Source organism: Crocodylus siamensis, chromosome 10, assembly GCF_052110815.1.
Source record: "Crocodylus siamensis isolate JL-2025a chromosome 10, ASM5211081v1, whole genome shotgun sequence".
Classification (NCBI taxonomy): Eukaryota; Metazoa; Chordata; order Crocodylia; family Crocodylidae; genus Crocodylus; species Crocodylus siamensis.
This window is the reverse complement of record NC_143404.1, coordinates 65,050,902-65,071,728: the sequence shown is the minus strand read 5'-3', so window position 1 is coordinate 65,071,728 and position 20,827 is coordinate 65,050,902. Positions and strand designations below refer to the sequence as shown.

Genomic DNA, 20,827 nt, shown 5'->3' with positions numbered 1-20,827 from the left:
TGTACCCCTGGGGGAAGGGAGATCGTGAGTGGTGGAGCAGCTGCAGCATGGTGTCGTGCAGCCCCGCTTTTGCCTCGTCCCAGCCCTACTTCAGTGAGGCAGCAGCACAGGGTGGTGGCGCTCTGTCCCTGCCCACCCCTGCATACCCCTGCGACCTTTTCAAGGTACCCCCAGGGGTACATGTACCCCTGGTTGACAATCCCTGTAATAGATGATTGAACCAGATGCTGATTCAGATGTTACGGAGCCGGGTTGAACTAACGCACTGCTTCTTCTGGTAAAGCGTGTTTTTTCTTTCCTCCATGTCTGTCAGCAGTATTGGTGCTGAACTGGGAGAGAGGAATTTTCTGAAGTTCTGCCAATTCCAACACCTTGCTGGTAGAAGCATAATACACTGAAACTATAGGAAGAAGAGACTGGAGAGACCCTGCTGCAGTATGTTCCAAATCTCTCTTCGTAGAGGAGCTGAAAAAATAGCAATTACTTGCAACTAAAAGACGACAGTTTTAGGTTTATGATGAGGGGGTTTAAACAACCTAAGATTATGAAAGACACATTACAAAATGATGATCTGACGCTGACAAACATGCGAAACCTCCCCAGAACAGTCTTCTGTTGCTCTGAAAGACAGATCTCCACTACAAAAATTGCAAAAGTCATAGAAGAATACAATGTTTGACAACCATTTGGACTCGCTCGGAGATCAATATGGTTTGTATACGAGCTTAAGTGGATAACCACATCTACACAATTTCTTAACTGAAGAATGTTAGGGCAAGATTTTCAAACAAATTAAGCAGTTTTGTGACTGCTGCTGTGCAAATACTTCAAGTAGTTATTATTATAATTATTAGGTATATAATTACACACATTAGTTTAACTGCTTAAAAAATAAAATCAGGCCCAAAGAACAAGTTTACCCAGCATAGTAGTAACACTTTTTAAAGTTTTGTAAAAGATATGATATAACATTGTAACTAAAGTCTATACTTGCATATTTGGTTTTAATGTCACAAAGATTTCAGCCATATTATGTATTAGACGTGAATGCTGCACATAAGAACATAGTTTTGTCTTTATTGTAATGTTCTATTTGGGCCATTTTTTCCTGCAGGGGCTTCAAACTAGCTACTATTTATATGCATGCAACATGATTTGCATGCACAAAAATCCTTTTTGCAAAAGCAAGCGGCATATCTATACAATTGCAAACAGATGTGCACCTAAGAGTCATAGGTTTTAGTCCCCACAATTCATTAAAGCCTATTAATTGCATTCAGAATATGCTTTATATCACTGTTAGAATTCAACTGTTTTATTTAAGAGCAGCTTTGAAATAGGGGTCTGAAATAACAACTTAGTCTGAAATAAGCTGTTTCATTACCTATATATTCTTTCTAAATTTTCTTCAGACCAAATAATTGGGATGGTGGAATGCCAAATCAAAGATTAAGAGCAAATATCATAAACATGGCTTTAAGATTAATATCAAAATCTAAAAAAAAGTATTTTACATATTTGAGTTTATTAAAATGTTCTCTCTCAAGAGAGAGATGTTTCCTACCACAGCTGGCAGAAATCTAAAAATAAATAATGAAAATAGCATAATAGGGTATTGTCAATTTATAGCTTAATATAAAATGTACTAAAACACCACAACATAAGCTAAAAGCTGATATTCTTAAAACAAAAATAAGGGCTGGGCAAGGCCCAGGAGCCAAGAGGTAACGATCTACGCTACCATGCATGACTTGATTTGGTTCCCTGTTTCCATTTTCTGCTTACAAGCCAGCAGGGTCTGGGTGCACTGCAGGTACAAGTTGCTCAATGGGCAGGTCTTCTGCTGCACCAACAGCAATCTCAACTGGCCTTATCAAGGAGAAATTCAGCTGTGGTCAGAAGAGAGGGACAAGCAGTTTTCTTTTGGAAGAGGTCACTGACAGGGGTACAAAACCTCATAGGCAAGGATAGACTAGCTGGAGATTCCTAGGAATCTATCCATGGGTGAAGAATGAAAGGAGGGAAGGAAACTGATTTCTCGACTGCTTTTACATAATTTATAATACTTTAGATAGTGGTCTCATAAATATAGTATTAACATTTTACATGTGCCAAGCAATTAAAAGCTTTCCCTATAATCCTTAAGTCTTAACAGAACTCTTGATAGCATCCGTTATCAGTCAGTCAGTTATGGTTTAGAGTTTCACCTAACTTTGCTTTATTTTAAACGAGGTTGACTATAAACAACATATTAACGTTTAAGTGATTAAGTCAGCATGAAAAGGTAAAGATTGTGGTTTAAAATCTGTTGTTTGCTTATTTTTTTTAATATCCTACAATATCATTAAATAAAAAGTGCAAATTGGGATTTGGGGATTGGAGGGACTGTTTCTTCATTACTTTTTTTTAGTAACTTATTCTGTAGTGGTCTAATACCAACTGTCTCATACTTTGGATTAGCTACAATTACATTTAAAACAATGGCAAAGGAAAGCAGAATTGCCTTAAGACTAAATTTTAAACTTCACTGTTGCTGCTCCCATTCCCAAAGACCCACAAAAAGTGCTCATTTCCCTTTTTAGAAAGCATTACAAAGTCTTGATTACAAACTATTAAGTATTTCAGTCCTACCATCCACATACTGAAATTCATTTCAAGCAAGGCCATACATATGATGATGGATTCCCTTTTAATACATGAGATATTATGTGTTGTAAGTAAACAGGCTGACATTATCATGATTGTAGTCTCTTCTGAAAGCCTATAGATGTCAGATGAACTGGTCCACGAACATCAGGCAGATAAGAATTTAAGACCAACTGTATGTACCCAACATGAACTATCAACTTCCAAGACCACCTACTGTATAAACAAGTCTGATTTCTTAAAGGATCAGTCAACAACAGCTGCGTTTTGTCACTGATGGCTGTCTTCTAAGTTTGAAACCTTTACTGCTAGATTGGGGGTTGGTATCAGTTGATGGAATTCTACGACCTATAAAGAGGGCGGAGGGAAGAAGAGAGAAATTTATAGCAAGTTAGTCTCAAGAATTAGTATACACTTACAAAGTATTTTCTCTTCATTCCGCCTTTCAAGAACAAAAGTGCATATTATATTATGCATGAGAAAAATATGATAATAAGCATGTGATAAATCTGCAATTGCTAATCCATTAACTAATCCAAATGAGGATTGTAATGAATTTTTAAAACTGTTATGCTGTGTTTTCCAAAACTTCCCCTTTCATGTGCATGTAGGTTTTGATATAGTCTTATACAGGTTTTGACATCTCCTATGTCATTTCCTTCACTCATCCTTCAGTGACCTTGAAGTACTAAATTCAAACGTTCAACAACAGATACAGTAAGATGACACTGACTTCTAACAGCAGTGCCCTGCTTGCTATTTATCCAGCGAGTGGGTGATCATAATGGGTTCAGAATCTCCAAGCAGAAGCCGTTAGAGGTTATAAAATAACATGAAACTAGCAGCTCATCTTGCATTCTTGAATCCCTAGCCACTGGTGACAAACATGAAGCCAAGATACTCTTGGCAGCAGAACTATAGACTGAATACAGCAATCTAACTTTCTGCTTTGGCATCCCTTAGAGAAAAATAAAACCACAGATTTTAATTACAGAAATACTTACTAATTTCTATAAAGAGTTCATTTATGTTTATTGCATTTTTTGCACTGGTCTCTACAAATATTGCATGGATGGAATCTGCATAGTCTTTAGCATCTTTTTCCATGACTTCCCTAAAAAAGAAAAGAAAACACTGAATGAAAAAAGACATTTTCTTAATTTTAGGAAACAGATTAAGCAACTATAATCACCACATTAATAGCAAATTCAGCATGTAATTTTGCATCTTTTGCTTTGCACCACATTACTCATGGAAGGACCAATTCCTCTACTTTTTTTATGTAGCCTCTTAACCTTTGTTTCTGGTATGTTGCTAAGTAGGCAGCATTATAATATGAAGTAAACCACTGCTGCTGCATTTCATCTAAGAAATGTGAATGAAATAGCTTCTGAGTACTAATCTGTGGTTGGCCATCAGGAGGTGTTTTACTTAAAAAAAAATAATAACACTCGGCAATCTACGCAAGGTGCTTTACTACGCAGTAGTCTAATGTATTGTGCACAAAGTTTCACTGTTTACACGTGCACATCATTTACAGTACAGTAGATCTGTCTACTGCATGATTGGCTACTACTTGTAGATACAGGTAGATTAACCGTGCAGTAGTTACTGTGCAGCAGTGTACGTGTAGACAGCTGACAGAGCAAATTGCTCCTGGTCAGCCTAGGCAGTAGGGGATTAGGAAACCGTCTTCTCCTCCAGCAGCTGTTCCCAGGGTTGGGAAACAGTTGCTCGGGACACAGGACTGGGACGCAGCTGCCCCAGACAGAACAGCTTCCCCTGTTCTCCCAGAGCCTAGACCTGAACTGGTTGTTCCCTGCCAGCCTGAAGCTGGCACCCAGGCAAGCCTGAAGCTCCCCCTGGCTGTTGTAGGAGGGCAGAACAGGACAGGAGTAGCCCTGGACTGAACTGCTCCCATCAGAAGCAAATTTGCTCCTGACAGGTGCGCATGTAGATATGCTCCCAGGAAAAAGCTTACTGCACATTGTTTTGCTATGTAGTAAGCTGTTTTACTATGCAGTAAGCTTACACCACATTAACAGCACGTGTAGGTGTGCCCACTGTCTATAAAACTGTGGGTGTTACTTACACTATCCACTTAAGCAACAGGAACCCCAAAGCTACTAACAATCTATGCATGATGCTACACTGCACAGAATCTCTGCTGAAATGTAAATTAAAGTGAAACACATTAAATGTAAAGGATATTAAAAATATGTGGGCGAATCTGAACAGGATGTGGTTCAACAAGGACAACTGCAGGGTGCTGCACCTGGGGAGAGGGAACCAGCATTATGGTTATAGGTTGGGGGCTGACCCTCTCGGCAGCACAGAGGCAGAGAGGGATCTTGGAGTCAGGATTGACTCCAGGATGAATATGAGTTGCCAATGCGATGAAGCAATAGGCAGAGCCAACCGCACCCTGTCATGTGGGCACCGCTAACAAGTCCATAGAGGTCTTGCTCCCCCTCTATGCAGTGCTGGTCAGGCTGCAGCTGGAGTACTGTGTCCAGTTCTGGGCGCTGCACTTCAAGAGGGACATGGAGAACCTGAAGAGGGTCCAGAGGAGGGCCACTCATATGGTTGAGGGCCTCCGTGGCCAGCCCTATGAGGAGAGGCTGAGGGACTTAAATCTCTTCAGTCTCCACAAGAGGAGGCTGGGGGGGGGGGGATCTCATGGCTGCCTACAACCTTATATGGGGCCACCAGCAGGGACTTGGGGAAAGTCTGTTCACCAGGGCTCCCCTTGGAGTCACTAGGAACAATGGCCACAAGCTGAGGTTAGATATTAGGAAGAACTACTTCACTGTAAGGGTGGCCAGAGCCTGGAATAGGCTTCCCAGAGAGGTGGTGCTCTCACCTTCCCTGGAAATCTTCAAGAGGAGACTGGATAGGCACCTGGCTGGGGTCTTATGACCCCTGCCACCCCCAGTGCTCCCTCCTGCCCATGGCAAGGGGTTGGACTAGATGATCTGTCTAGGTCCCTTCCGACTTATTGATTCTATGAAAAAGTTTAAATTGTACAGATCAACAGAGCCAGGACAGGAGGAGTTTCTCACAACAATCTTAGCCAGTTCCACATTTCTGGTATGAATCCCAAGCCTCACATTTAACAAACGCATGCAGAAATTACTACATATGTTCACATTGACTTTAAATTCCCTGATATTGCAAAACTAAATGGTGGAACTTTTACTGTTACATAAATGTATTACTGACTCATTATTTTTGCTTTCAACTGTCTAAAGAGCCTAAACCCACTCCTGGTTAGAATTAAGTATCTTTTCAGAATCCTTAGATCAGACCTAGAAGGCTTCAGGTACACTTAGGTTCAGTCTCCCAAAAGAATGAAAACTTGCTGTTCATGCTCAGTATAATTTGAAAATATAGTTTCAACATTCTCCTTCTCTCCCACCTCCAATTTTAGCCAAAGATGAACTCCTCAGACAAGTCTTCACATTTATCTGTTCTGAAACTAAATGTGCGTGCTGAGGTTTAAAATAGTCATCCCCAGCAAAAACAAAATTTAACATTTTGAAAATATTTGTTCTGGGGGTACTGAATAAAGGTGGGTGTGAGAGTAGGTATGCTTCCCTACTTGTCCAGAAAATATAAGCATCTAAACTCGACTCTTTTCTAGGTTTGGCTTTATTAACTGAGCCTTCACCAATGGGTTCAAACCACCTCAAAAGCATAACTATGGCTAGAACCCTTCCTGAGGCCTTCTTGGCCAACACCTCCAGATCCACTTCCCTCAGATCCATGCCCACTGTGTTTTATATTCTGGTGCAATAAAAAGGCATCCGAATTTGGATGTTGACAAAAATCCACTGAACCCTTGTCTGGCAGGACCAGTATTTGCTAAAAGGATATGGTACAGCAGTCAGATATTACTAGCCTTTTACAAAATGCTCTAGTTTAAAGACCTTGCATATTGAAATGACAGTACATCCTTCAAAGTCTCCCAATATTCCTGACATTTTTCAAATTAGCAAATATTTAGTACTGATAGTTTAAACCAGATGTCAAACCAGCACCAAACTGTCAGTAATTATTTACCTTACATCATTAAGGTCACACTTATTTCCTGCAATGGCTACAACAATGTTTGGTGGTCCATGTTGTCGAAGCTCTTTCACCCAGTTCTTCAAAGTTGTGAAAGTTTCCTGATATCAGAAAGGGAAAGGAAATTAAGAGTCAGGATCTCCTCATTTAAAAAACAAGCAAAAGTTTGTAAAATGATGTTACAAACTACATCTTCTTACCTCTTTAGTGATGTCATAAACTATGATAGCTGCTGCTGACCCTCGATAGTACATTGGTGCTAAAGCACGAAACTGCAAGATGAAAACATAGAACAGCTTGACACTGGGCCTGAGACCACGTAGGTCAGTGACCAATTAATCCAGTTGCTACTACTCTCATAGAAAACTTATTCTTACATTTAAATAGGTTGGCTGCAAACAACAAGTTTCACGTGAAGCAGAGTTAGATAAGGACAATTTGGCAAATGTACTACTGACACATCCCACTGTAATAAAGCAATTAATGAAATTTTTCAGTCCAGATTAAAGCCGCAGATTCAAAAAAGGATCCATAGATTTTTACACTAGGTACAGATTTCAGCATGAGTATCTAATTCTGAACACTGGGGAAAAAGGCGGCTGGTCAGAATGGAATACTTTTATTCTTTGTGAAAGCAAATAGAAAACTAAGTTAAAGAAAAATAGCGTACGCTACTGATAGCCAAGGGTTCAAAAACTACAAGTCAAGACCCCCCAAATCCATATGACCAATATAAGAGATTCATGAAAACACAAAATTGAACAGACGCTTCTGTTTTTAGGGTTTGTTTTCAAGTGTTTCTCTTCAACAACAAATGTTGAATACCTATTAAAAAGAAAAAACAGCAGTCGTCTCACAATTACCTTACAGTTGCAGGTAATATTTAAGACACCATCTTGTCATTAATTCTCAAGATTGTCTATGAATTTTGGAATGCTTGGTGTATGTTTGCCTATAATATATAGACAACTCCAAGATGTTCATAAGATATGACTTTCTGAATTTGTAAGAGATCAATCACAATTGTCTAAAGACGATTACCAATACATTAGAAGAATTTTAATACTATGTTTCTAAAAAACTCTGATAGTGTTTAAATTAGTTGCCTATTTCTAACCTAAGAAGTATCAGGGGAAGAACAAAATAATTAACTGAAATTTAAATGAAATTTTTGATTTATGAAACTTCTATACTGATATATGCATATTTTGCAACAAGGCCATGAAAAAATAAAATTATAAAGAAAGCATGGCTTTTCACGAAGACTTTGTTGGTTCTAATAAAATTGGAATCTATTTTTTGGTTAACATAATTCAGTTGACAGCAATTCAATATATCCTTAAAAATCTAGTGCATTTACTTGGCTTACAAAATTCGGTTTTGAGAGTAACCTTGTATACAAAGTTCATGGGTGAGAAGAGAGATTATGGGAGTGCAGTCAGCACATCTTAGAGAAGTGTAATACAAAGGGAAGGGGGGGGGAATAAGTATTTAGGATGCAAGGAGAAACATATTTGGTAAACCACTACTTGGATTAGTTGACAACCTGGCTTTTTTTATTCCTATTTATATACCGGGTAACACCCAATTTCATTTGCAAATCTTGCATTACCCTCATTTCCTGTCTGCTAACACTTAGATACTTTTTTCCATCTAAGAACAGTCAGAGCATAGAATACATTTTCCCTTTACCAAAACAGATGTTACCAGAAACATTCAAATTTCTTTTTGCTGTCGGTTCAAAAAAAATCTAGTTTTCTTGCCCTGCAGGGAAATTCTGATTTGAACCCTAACGTAGAATTGCCAGCAAGAGTCAAGATAATCATGAGAATTTGTGAACATGGGGGTTAAATAACAAGGCTGAAACTCTGACAGTGGCAGAAAGAAATGTTGTACTGTCCATAGGCGATGGAAAAAAAACAAACCACAGTTGCTTTTGGCACTTGAGCATTTGAAGTGTTAGGTTTAAGGGAGAGTGATCCAAATGAAAGCTTTCATCAGAATGACAACTGGAATGGAAACTGAATCACCAGGAGAGACGGAGTAATCAAATTTGGTGATGACCAGCTGGTGACCACCTAACTAATTAATATCTTTTGCATTTCAGCTCCAAGAAATTAAGCAGCCATAAGAAACGGTTCTAGAATGAGCTGTTGACAAGTAGGTGGGGGGAAAAATTGGGAGCAAAATCCTTGCTCTATGAAAGTTAATACAAGTTTTACCATAGCCTTCAATAGCATTAGAACGTCACTCGTTCTCCACAGATGAATATAGACAATTCATGGCAAACTGTGAAGTGGAGTATGAACTAGCACATATTAGATACAGAAGCAGCACAATCTATTTTTTTTTTTTAATTAAGAAGTCAAGCTGGTCTTATTGATCATTTGAAAAGGCAGAATTAGAGTTCATAAGGGAATTCTACTTTTCTTACCTCTAATGTGTGCATAGCAAAAGCAAGAAGGGTGGGAGGGATGTGCGAGATCAGGGTTTCCCGTTTGCCATGGAAAAAAATGTGAATTTTCTCCGTTAAAGAAAAACATGGTGGGCTCAGGGCTCCTACTCTGCTGCCCTCCCTACAGGGCTTCTGCAGCCCAGGGGGTGGAACCTGTTGCAGGAAGACAGAGCAGGGTGGGCAAGTTTGCTGCTGCTGCTGGAAGCCTTATGCTGGCCATGCTGCCACTGTGAGGCATCCCCTGCCTACCCGGCAGCAGTGGGGGGCATAACTCCATGCAACCACTGACACTAGGCATGGCTGGTGCAGTGCTGGCAGTGGTGGCAGCACCAGCACGGAGCCTCTCTGCCCTCCTGCACTGGGTCCCACCTACTGAACCATGGAGGTTCCCCGGGGGAGGACAGCAGGCTGCCCACATCCTTCACTCCCATGGGCAGCAGTTGGGGTTTGGGTGCCACTGGTGGGGGAGCAGGTGGATATAGGCCCTGTAGCCCTGGCAGCTGAGGCCCCCCTCTGGTAGGGCTGTGGGGGGGCAATGGCATGGGTAGGGCACCAGCATATCAGGGCTGCTCAGTGCCACATAGCAGGTGGAGGACGGAAGCCAGCTGCAGTTGTATCTAATCCCGAGGACTGAAGGGGACAGGGGGAGCTCTGATTTTCTATGATTAAAAACTAAAATCAAATACCAAAAATACATAGGTATTTAGAATTTATTTTATTATAAATGATGGAAGCACTAGTAAGCTTCCAAATTGCTTTACAATTGTAAGCATCAATAAAACATTGCGTTCAACTGATGCCGCCCCCCGCCCCATGGTGTTTAATTTTAATCCTGGAAAAATGCAGATGGTGGGGGCGTTAATCAGGGAATTTGTGTTTTTTAAACAGAGAAAACCAGGATCCCTGGTGATTAGTAAGCTTATAGGAGCAATAGCTATAGCTGTCAGTAGTACTTTTGATGGAAGTGTAGGAAAGGACACAACTGAAGAGATATTCGGATCCCCTTTTAAAGTGTCAGAGCCCGGTTTCTTCTTTCCTGTTGTCCCCAAATGTATCTTGCTGCCGAAGTGATCCCTTACCCTTCAGGAATATGGAAGAAGTAGTCTACAGAATTTGCAACTTAGTCAAGAGGTGGGAGATGATGTCCACCTTTCTTCCACCCCACTAAAATGTCATACAACTTGCACAGAAAAAAATAAAGTGTTGTGCCAGGCTTAAAACAGAAAAGAGGAAACACTCACTTGACACAAGCTCACAGTAGCAATTGCCAGTCATTTACAGACATGCTTGCTCACAGACTGCTGTAATTTGGTTTAAGCGTAGTACATTCTTCCACTGCTTGCAAACATGATTAAAATGAACAGAATGGAACTCCAATACATAACGGAAGTCCTTTGCCAAATGGTTTCAGACATGTTTATAAAACATTATGCAAAAGAGCACCAGTCTAGCAATTCACATTTCACTTCTCAGGAAAGGATCATACATAAACATTTGAAAACGCAGAGGGGTGTCAATTTAAGACCAGCTCTCTCTTGCATTTACCCTTGCAGAGTCCAAAGCTTTATCTGAGACAACACACTCATGGCTACACCTTCTTTTCTACCATCTGTAGTCCATAAGTAACAAAGTTATTTGCAGCACAAAGACTCTTCTTTTCAACCTCCTTTTTAACTTGAGTTTGTGAGGCTTTGTTTTAAATCAGCTACCCTTTTGAATAGTTTTGTTGCATGCTCTCAAAGCTGTACCCCTCTTCAGTTAAAATTCCTAAAAAGAATTAGAGTTTGTTCTTTTATTTAAGAAAAGTCTTCCTGACATAGGCACCTCCACTATTTAATTAGAAACAAAGTATGTTTAAAACTCAGTTTTACTTTTCACTAGTAATGCAGTTTGAAATCCAAGGTGTGAACATTTAAGTACCAATCTTGTCAGTACTTAAATATCCATGTAATTTGTACTTATTAAACAGTTCCAAGCACTGAATTAAACTGGACTGCTCACATCAGTAAAGTGCATAAATTCATAGACTCAAAGGCTCAGTTTGTACAATGAAACCAGGCTCATGCACTTCATTTTATAATTATCATGTGCCAGTAGTTTGCTGGCAAAAGATACTATAAATCAATATTTAAAAGCAAGTAAAAATGCTTTAAAGAAAGCAAGATATTACCATTAGGCTTGCAAACCCCCCCCCTCAGTTTGCTCTCCTATTGGCAATGTCCTTTTGAACAGAAACCTGTTTTTTACACCGTCCTTATCTTTGGCTTCTAGCTCGTAACTATGCTTTGTATAGTATTTTGTTCAAAACTGTGCTCCAGACCCAGCTGCAGTCTCAATAAACTTTCCATTTCTATAAAGATGTTAGAAAATATGAAAATACCCTATATTATATACAATTACTTTCCTGAGGAAAGACAGTAAATCAAAATGAAAGGTAACTCATTCCATTAGAATCCATGCAGATTTGTCTCCAAAATACTGTGAAAGAATCAGGCAAGAAAACAAATGTTAATATAAATAACTAGCAGAATCAGATGACACTGAATCCTCCAAAATTATGGAACACAACATCTCTACTTACTCGCTCCTGTCCAGCTGTATCCCAGATTAGGAATTTATGCAGCTCATTTTGGTACTGCACAGTCTTGGTCATAAAGGATGCTCTGAGAAGTTCAAAATTTTCAGAATACAAATATAAGTAAAATATAGTTCAAATACACAGCTCCCCTTTTATATATAAAATGCCAAACAATAAATATCTTCAAGGTATATTAATGCAAAAAATGTAACATTTTCCTCTATTTTTAAAAAAGTGAAGTGCTTTTTATCATGCATAGAAACAGTGAAGAACGTCACACATACAGGCTGAAATTCATTACAAGCAGCAGGCCTGAAAGGTGAGACTAGTAACCTATACAGAGGATGGAATTCACCCAACTGAGTATGCCAGAACAGAGTGGAGAAGTATGGTAAACGAACCTGCACCACCTTCCTCCCTAGCTTCCTAATGAAGCTCTAGGACATGTAGGGATGTGTTGATACAGAAGATAACATTTTTCATATCTTGCACTCCACCACAAGATACACAAAACACCCCTAAATACACATAGAGATTAAGGGAGATATTGCAAGCAGTCCATATGTGAGCCCTTCATTGCTGTACTAGCCTCTTCAAAATCTTAGGTGCCAACAGGTTTCATTTATTGTGTTACTCCCTAGGGAAAGAGCAGAGTCGACACAAAATACAGAGAACTCCCTGCTAACTTTCCCATTGAATTGTAATGAGGTTATGGGAATAAAGCAGTACAGAGTGAAGCCCTTAAGCGCACTTTCCTACCAGTGTATCTTGATGTCTGTAAATCCCTGCCATTCCCAAACAATGCATTATAGTTTCATCAAGCACTGCATTACGTGTGTGGGACCCCTCTAGTGCCACCACCCAAACCTATTAAACAACATTATTTTAGGAGAATTTCCTCCTTTGCTGCTCTGTGAGGAATCTAAACATCTCCTGCAGGAGTAGGGTATAACTCCTGAAACCTAACACTGGAAATGTGAAACAGTTCCCAACACTCCTATAAGTTTTATCAGTGTTATCTGCTCTTTCAGCAGAAACATTACATTGAGTGATGCAAACTAAGAGACCAACAGCAGGGGTGCACTGATAGAGATTTTGGGGGCCAATACCGAGAGCCAGGGCCATCTCTCTGGGGGAGGTGAATCAGGGCAACTGCCCCAGGCCCTGCACGTTGGAGGGCCCTGCAGACATTGCTGTACAAGCTCTGCTGCAGCTGCTGGCTCTGTACTCTGGCCGCTCACCATCCTGATCCCCACCCTTCCCCCTGCTTGCCATCACCCAGCCCCTGCACACCCCTAGGGACGGCTCTGCCGATAGCTGATTTTTAAGGAGGCACATCAGCTGATACCAATCCAATCTGAGATACAGTTGTGCGCAGTTGGGAAGTCTGTTGTGGCGGAAGGGGAGGAAAGAGGGAAGGGGTGTGGGAGGGGGGTGCAGATCTAGGCCCCTGTGGTGAGGGAGGGAGTGGGGCTGGGGAAGGCGATGCCCAACTGGGGTGGGTAACGGGACAGAGCCACAGCTCATCGGGGGGGTGGCTCCTGCTGCTGCGTGCACCCCGGAAGGGAAGGCATGTGCCTCTGGATCTGCATGGGGCGGCGTGGGGCAGGGTGTGCTGAAGCTGTGGGCTGGGACCAGGGCTGCGCAGGGCTCTTTCCAGCAGGGGCTGGGCCTGGCTGCCACAGTCCCTGTCCCACACTCCCTCCCTCACTGTGGAGGACATTGATCTGCCCCCTATACCCCTTCCCCTCTCCCTCCCCTTCCACCACAACAGGCTTACCAGCTGCATGCAGCTCTCCAAGCTGCAGGACTATGTTCCGCACAGGCATTTATTGGGCAAATTACTGGCCACATCAGGCCGATTTCTGATACAATTGATTTTTTTTGTATTGGTGCCAATCTGATATCAGACTGATGTATTGGTGTACCTTTAACCAACAGGGTTTTGTTTGTTTTAATTATTCATTTTGTAGCCTGTGTGTTCTGTTAATGGTTTAAACTTATTTTTGCCTTTTTCGAATACTGAATCCTTAGAAGCCAAGGTGGTCAGGAGCCAGGGACTCAAATACACAGTATGAACTAAGTCTGCAAGACATGTGAAGCTGCCTTCAGACAGCCTGATGAGATAGCTTATTAGGTAAAGGTCTTTTTTACCTATTAAAGCAAATGGACCCTGACATAAGGTGTCAGACACCAATATTTTTTTTTCTTTTTAAACGTTTAGCATGAAGAATAAAGGTCTGATTCCTGCTATGAGCTTTGTGCAGAATTCAAGACATACACAAGGGTAGAGACCCACTGAAGTCAGTGGTCCACCAGCCCAAATCTTGTATATTATGAGGGCAAGTTCGTGCATGTGAGATGATGAATACTAAAGAAATGTCTATTGGGAGATAAATAATACCATCCTTAGAGCAGAAATTGAACAGCATGCAGTAAATACAGTACAGGTATTTACACACTGAACCATGAGGCCAAGACAAAAATATTGATTAGTTTTTGATTAAGTAAGCATTGTCCATCCTGAGTACTGAACAAGGCATGTGCTCAAAACAAAATAGCACGTGATCGCATAAAGTGAGGATTGGCAACCTATGGCTACGACAACCTTTGGATCCAGCCTGAGGGTGTCATGTTTCAATGCTGTGGGCACTCTCTGTGCCACTGCGGGGACAACTGGTGGTAGTGGAAGAATCCTGAACATGTGACTGCCCCCTCATCTCTTTCCCAGGGGTTAGAGGGCCTGCAGCCAGAAAAGGTTGCCTACTCTGGCATAAAATGTTGCCATTTCAGGGGATGTCCAGCTCTGCCTCAGTTGTTCTGCACTGGACCATCTGCAATAACTGTATCAGCTTTGTGACCCAACTGGCACAAGCGTGTTCAAGACCAAATCTCTGGAAATGTTATTGGTCATGGGATAAGTACAAGTTTTCAAACGACATAATTTTGCCAAATTTGGGCAGACTTTCATGGCAACAAAAGTGACATCCTCAACCCAATGGATGTCCCTCTAACAAACTTCATGCTTGGTTTCCAAAGTATGGAACATCACAACTATTATGTTATTGCAATTTTTTTAAAACCTAAGCAAAATACTGTATTTCCCCCTACAACCCTATACTGAATCATTCTGGCTCAAATTTTACAAACAACTTTCAGCCTGAAGCAGACACCTGACATTACAATTTTTAGTCCAAGTGGTTCAACTCTGGAAACATACAAGCAACTTTAAATAGGGTTGTACCATGCAAAGTATCAGGGAATATAATCAGCGTTGCTACTAACCAGGCTTATGAATAAGTCAGATTTTATCTTTTTAAGCTTATTTCTAAGAAAAGCCTCACATCTCAATATTACCTTGAAACTTTGTTATTTCAGTCAGTCAACTGACCATGACACTCAGTTTTTTCAGAAAAGGCAAGTAGCAGAACCATTTTTTTTTTAAGAGGTCTGCATTAGTATGTTAAAGCTTAGTCTAAACTATGATTTCTCATGCAACAGCTATTTACTAATTCTGGATTTAAAATATTCAGCCATACTATAATACCAGTTTGAGCTCAGTATTTTATAAGAAACTGATTTTACTGAACCTAAATTAATTTAAATGCTACCAAGATTCGTTTTGAGAGATTCCAAGGAAAAATAGTTAGGTTTTAAGTAGTCATAACCCAACCATTTCAGATCTGCAACTATACTAACATACAAGAAAAAAAACCTCCAGAAGTCCATTTTTATATAAAGCAAATTCAAAAGTGAAAAATAATTTATTTAATCTAAATGTAAACTGGTTTATTATTAAAAATGGGAATTCTGTCTTTATGAAAAACCCATTTCTGGCTTTCATTCATTGTCATAGTTAGCTTTACTGTAATATGGTTTTGTTTTGACAAAGAAATAACTAGGAAAGATGGCTTTAAAAAAAAAAGAAAAGCAAGTCTTATCTATAATTCTAGTTACACCAGTGATATGGGGAACAACTTTTTAAAATGTTCTGTTGACAGAGTTTAGACATACGCTTACATATTGGTGGAGGAAAGTTTATTAAGATTACAAAGACTTACTCATATAAATTAAATGGATAAATGAATTCACATTACATCGAGCCTGAAGTTTAACGTCTGATTTTGCTGGTTAACACAGAAGTGAATTATGGAGTTGTATGTGCTTCATTGAAAACGCTCTATTCCCAGTTCTAGGCAGAGTTAATAAATGCATCTCAGATGCCCTTGGTGACCGACATGATTTATGTGCAGAGCAGCAGCCTCTTGAGAAGCTAGGAGTCAAAGCACATAAGCCTGTAAAGATCAGTTGAGACACTGAAGGTTGTAAGACAGTGTGGTATGTGAAGCACTGATGTAATAAGCTTCCCACAGCCAACTTCTACTAAGGACCTGCACATCAGCTAAATATTCTGAATTTGAAAGGCTAGTTCCATGTAAACCTTCCTATTAATTCAACAGGAAAGTAAACACAATTTAAATGTGAACATGGGAGTTTCTCATTAGGTGAAATGCTGATTTAAAAAAAAAAAAAAAAAAACCCAGCAGGACTTTGAACTATGAGTATTTCTGGAGTTCCAGATAGCTACCAGGTATCTAAAGATACTCTGGAATTAGAACTACATATTGTCAGTTTCATAAAGATGCTCAAAAAAGTAGTTGCTTCATGATCTAGATAGATCTCAGGATCCAGCCTAGTAGAACAATTTGTGCTTATCCTGATGATGCGAAAGCTTAGAATGCATGTCTGGCTTCTGTACCTATTCATGTAAGTTACTTTGAGATTAGTTTTTAATGAATGTTACTGCCAGTTAGACTTGATTACTAAGACACTATACGGAGAAAGATTATAAGAATGTCTCTCAAACATTTTAGAGAATACTGACAAAACCACTGGGTTGTAAATATTACTGTAAAATATATTCCTCTGCAACTACTTTTGAATTTAGTATATATTTTGCCACTTACTATGATCACTCAATAATTCTGCATACCTGAATTTAGCCAGGAAGAGAAGACAGAGTCTATAAATAACAGTAGTTTCAAAAGGAACTTATTTAAATTTTTTGGAGTATGCAGTGTATAGGAACTTCCTACATCTGTTTGGAGAAGTTCTGGTGCATACATCCATAGTAGTTTTCAACAACAAACTATACCAACATGATAACAAATATTGTGACTACTTTAAAGGAGATGTGTTAGAAATTGATGTCTCACAGAGTTATGTTACTTCAAGAGGCCAGGCTAAGCATTTGATCCCAATCCTACCGCCAAATCCAAAATACGATTCTGTTCTCTGTACGCCCTCAGATTACCTTCACTGCTATAGCATGCAGCACTCTGCAGTGATACATTAAATGATATGACCAACTTCCATCATGAGTGGTTTGCACCCTCTCATCCTCTCCTCCCCCATTGGAAAGAACTGGGTGCGCGTTTTAAAAGTACATGCTGCTATATGTTCATATTAGAGAAGGCAAAGTGGAAAAAACATTGCCCCTGAAGTTGATGGTAAGATTCATGATCTTTGATCAGTTCTTCTATTGGCAGAGATGAGCTTTGTCTTATAGTTAAAAAAAATACAATGTATTTTGCCAAAGGAAGAAAGTTGTCAGTTAAAGCAACCACCGCAGTGTCCCAGGAGATTTTTAGATAGGCCGGGTACAGGCCAATGAACACACCAAACAAATTTGAGAGACTCCCTTCCCAGACTCTCTCGATCAAAATCAGAAGGGCAAAAGATAAGGATCCTTAACACCAGTCTATGACCCTACAGGTGGGAAATGTCTTTTGTAGGTGGGCCTGACAAACAGGCCCTAAGAGTCATAATCACTCATCTGACAAAAAATGATCTGTCTGCTCTGAAATCTAGTTCTTGCTAATACGGACATTAAAAAAGAAACCTCACAATTTCTACAGAATGTTATTCATTTAATCTAAACTTGTGCACTGTAATTTTAAACCAAGAAAAGGAAAATTAGGCATTTCAAGAGGAAAAAAAACATACTTTTGATCTTTATTAGACAATGTTGTTGCAGTTATCCAATTTCACTAGTTAGTAAAGAGAATATTCATTGAATATCAATTTAGTTAATGATGCTGGGACAAAGAATATTAATGCAGTTGACAAAAACGTTAATCATTGCTAACATTCAACCAGCCTTGGTAACCTAAAAGAGATCTTTGGGAGGGGCTGGGGTTGTTTTTTTTTGTTTTTTTTTTACTATTACTGTAGTAAAGCTGAAATAGCCTGATAATTATTATCATGTTACTTCTGAAGTTTAAGAATGGTGCCTTAATGAAGTATGCACATGTTAAGTCTCACCATGAAGAAATGGTTACTGATATCTGCATCAACAATAGAATACATGTGTTTATTTGTACTCATAAAACGGGACAAGATTTTAAGCCTACTCTACTGCATAACAATGGAAACTGCAAGGGCCAGGACAGTAATTCTTAACATCTGACTTACAAATAGAAATCAGTTCTTCAAATGTATTTTCCATGTCTTATTTCTATGTGATATTTTGCATGCCTGGCCACAACTAACACACTAATGGAAACGGATGGCTATTCATGGGCCTGGTGACTTATATGCAAACGTGATACCTTATTGCTGATAATCAAGACATAAATGACTTGTCTAAGACCACCTAAATCAGTGGTAGATCCAACAGAGAGTTCATGGCTCCTATATTTTGTGTTCAAATTTTAATCCCAAACCTTCAATAAGACACACATTTTACCCAAGCTAGCTAACACATGCAGAGAGTGCTTTGTGTGTGCCACTGGGGTTAAAGGATCTATTCCTCCAGCTTTTTAAGATGCTGAAATAACTTAAGTTTCTTACCCTATTGTTGGGTTGATGTTGGGGTCAAAGCTGTCTTCTACAAATCGCCACACAATACTTGATTTGCCCACACCAGTGTCCTTAAAATAAATAAATAAATAAATAAATAAAAACACTGCAATTTCATTACTGAAAACAAGATAGCTCTGTTAAAACACAGTATCCTTAAATAAATAGCTGCGCGATGAATTTAAAAAAAACAACACTATGTTGGAAAGTCTCTTACGACAAAAGTTGCATTGTAATGCTAGAAATATCTTAAAACCTAGTTCAAGTGAAAGGTTTTTGTACAGGAAGCAGAGAAAGAGCTTCTGCCATTGCGTTGAAACGTACACTTAGATGAGTAAGAGATATAACACCCTACACATAAGCAGATCAATAGTGTCAAACTATTGCAAGCATTACATGTTTCAGCCTGACTCACTCAGTTGCACCCAACTTAATGAAAGGCCTTAAACATGCATGACATACCTGAAGTAACTTCGAAAAACAATTTTATACAGCTGCAAGTGATGCAGGAGGAGGAAATAATTTAATTGTAAAGGTGATGATCAGAGGTTTAGAACAGTTCCACCGTAACAATTTAAGACTATATTGCATGTGTGCTTTTGAAACATTACCACAATTAAGGCCTAAGAAAGATAAAGCTTCCAGACTGAACAATACATCTAGTAATACAAGATGCCTAGTTGATTAGATCCCTACAAAGTGTTCCATATAATGATTTAACATACTGTAACTAGTTTTCAGCAACAAACCAACCAACATGATAACAAGTCTTGTGACTGCTTTTAAGGAGATGCATTAGAACTTGATGTCGCACAAAGTTGTTACCCCAAGAGGCCAGACTAAGCATTTGATCCCCAATTGGGGGTTGGACTTGATGATCTGTTGAGGTCCCTTCTGACCTTAGCATCTATGAAACTACCCACTTTACACCCTTTGGATGGGAAATCTAGGCCTTCCTTACAGATAAAGCTTTAGGGAATATAAAGTCAACATATATTACGAAAAATGTATTTCAAACACTTCCACACAAATGAACTAAAAAAAAAAACAACAATTTTTTTTCTTACTGATGGTTAGTGGGGGGCGGGGGTTGAGTACCTATCATCTGACTTGTGTTTTATGGCGTTTATAACCTTTCTAAAGGCTTGCATAACAAATTGTTCAAGAGGAGGAAAACAAATACATCTCAAGGAGGGGGTGTTAAAAGAAAAGACAAGTTTTCTTCACCCTCCTCTTCCTCCCTTTTCCCCTCTGCACCACAATGATTTCACAGGTGGGCCTGACACCTCACAGGAAGGTGGCTGAGGAGGGGGGTCAGGGCAAGGTGGCCACCAAAGATTGCAAATGGGAATCACTGAGACCCCTTCCACCTGCATCCGGTTGATCAGAGCATGAACACTGAGGGGAAAAAAGATGACGTACCCAAAAACAAAGACTTGGTTCCAAGTACATCCCCAAGGGGGGGGGGGGGGAATATAGAAAATGCGATTGTTTCCGAGCTGGCGAACAGAGTCCAACCAGCGACGCTTCCTTGATTTCGGAGTGGGCAGAGCTCCTTTCACGGCAGCAGCTCCAGTAAACCCTGGAGGAGTTTTGAGGCCTTTGCCCTGTGGTGGGGGAGGCTTTCACCCCATCTACTCCTGGGGTAATGTGTGCCCCACGCTGGGGCACTATGGGGAAAAAGGCTTGGGCAGCTCCAGGAGGCCCTGACACCTCACACGAAGGCGGGCTGAGGGGGGGTCAGGGGTCAGAGGTCAGAGGGGCCGAGGAGCAAGCGCGGATCCCGCCGCCCCGGACCCCGCGCCCGCCACTCACCCCCAGCAGGCAAACTTTCAGCTCCCTCAGCGCCATGGCCGGAGAGACCACCGCCGCCACCGCCGCTTTAAGGAGCCCTGCAGGCACCGCCCAGGCGCACCATAGCCCCCTCGCGCGCCGGCCCCCGGCTACAGGTAGAGGCTCCTCCTCAGGCGCCGCGGCCCGGCCGCCATCTTGGGAGCCGCAGGGTCACGTGACGGGCCGCTTCCGCCGCGCGCCGAGGGCGGGATCGGGTTTTTTTTCGGTTTCCCTTTTGCCCCCGGGCCGATGCGGCGGGCGGCGGGGGGCGGTGCCGGCTGAGCCCGGGGTCCAGCAGCTCCTCCCCCTTCCCCTCCCCCCATGTCCATCCAAGATGGCCGGTAAGTGGCTCAGCCTCGGCCTCGGCCTCGGCCTCGGCCTAGGTC

At 40.7% G+C, this 20,827-nt stretch overlaps 2 protein-coding genes across 4 annotated transcripts in view; one reads left to right on the top strand and one right to left on the bottom strand.

The window, feature by feature from the left end:
* Positions 1–1,057: 1,057 nt before the first annotated feature.
* On the bottom strand, positions 1,058–20,556 carry RAB22A (RAB22A, member RAS oncogene family). The gene is made up of 7 exons (XM_090020766.1): positions 20,424–20,556; positions 18,600–18,679; positions 11,751–11,832; positions 6,915–6,986; positions 6,709–6,815; positions 3,651–3,760; positions 1,058–2,994 (listed from the first exon to the last, which is right to left on the bottom strand). Exons 1-7 carry the CDS (start codon positions 20,457–20,459, stop codon positions 2,897–2,899), a joined length of 585 nt encoding a protein of 194 aa, XP_089876892.1. The 5' UTR covers positions 20,460–20,556; the 3' UTR covers positions 1,058–2,896.
* Positions 20,439–20,827, top strand: part of LOC149856735 (serine/threonine-protein phosphatase 4 regulatory subunit 1-like) — a 32,743-nt gene continuing 32,354 nt past the window's right edge. For 2 of the 3 annotated variants that reach the window (XM_090020764.1, XM_090020763.1), the window contains exon 1: positions 20,458–20,782. In XM_090020764.1, the coding sequence (XP_089876890.1) occupies positions 20,458–20,782 (325 nt within the window). Of the gene's footprint in view, positions 20,783–20,827 lie in introns of all 3 variants that reach the window. The other variant, XM_090020765.1, reaches the window with a different exon arrangement.

What these genes read in the sequence shown, in the direction of transcription:
- RAB22A (XM_090020766.1), bottom strand. Translation starts at nt 20,459, where the DNA reads ATGGCGCTGAGGGAGCTGAAAGTTTGCCTGCTGGGG. An exon ending in TGAAAGTTTGCCTGCTGGGG is followed by an intron (nt 18,680 to 20,423) that starts GTGAGTGGCGGG and finishes ATTTATTTTAAG; the next exon opens with GACACTGGTGTGGGCAAATC. An exon ending in AACATCAACCCAACAATAGG is followed by an intron (nt 11,833 to 18,599) that starts GTAAGAAACTTA and finishes TGAACTTCTCAG; the next exon opens with AGCATCCTTTATGACCAAGA.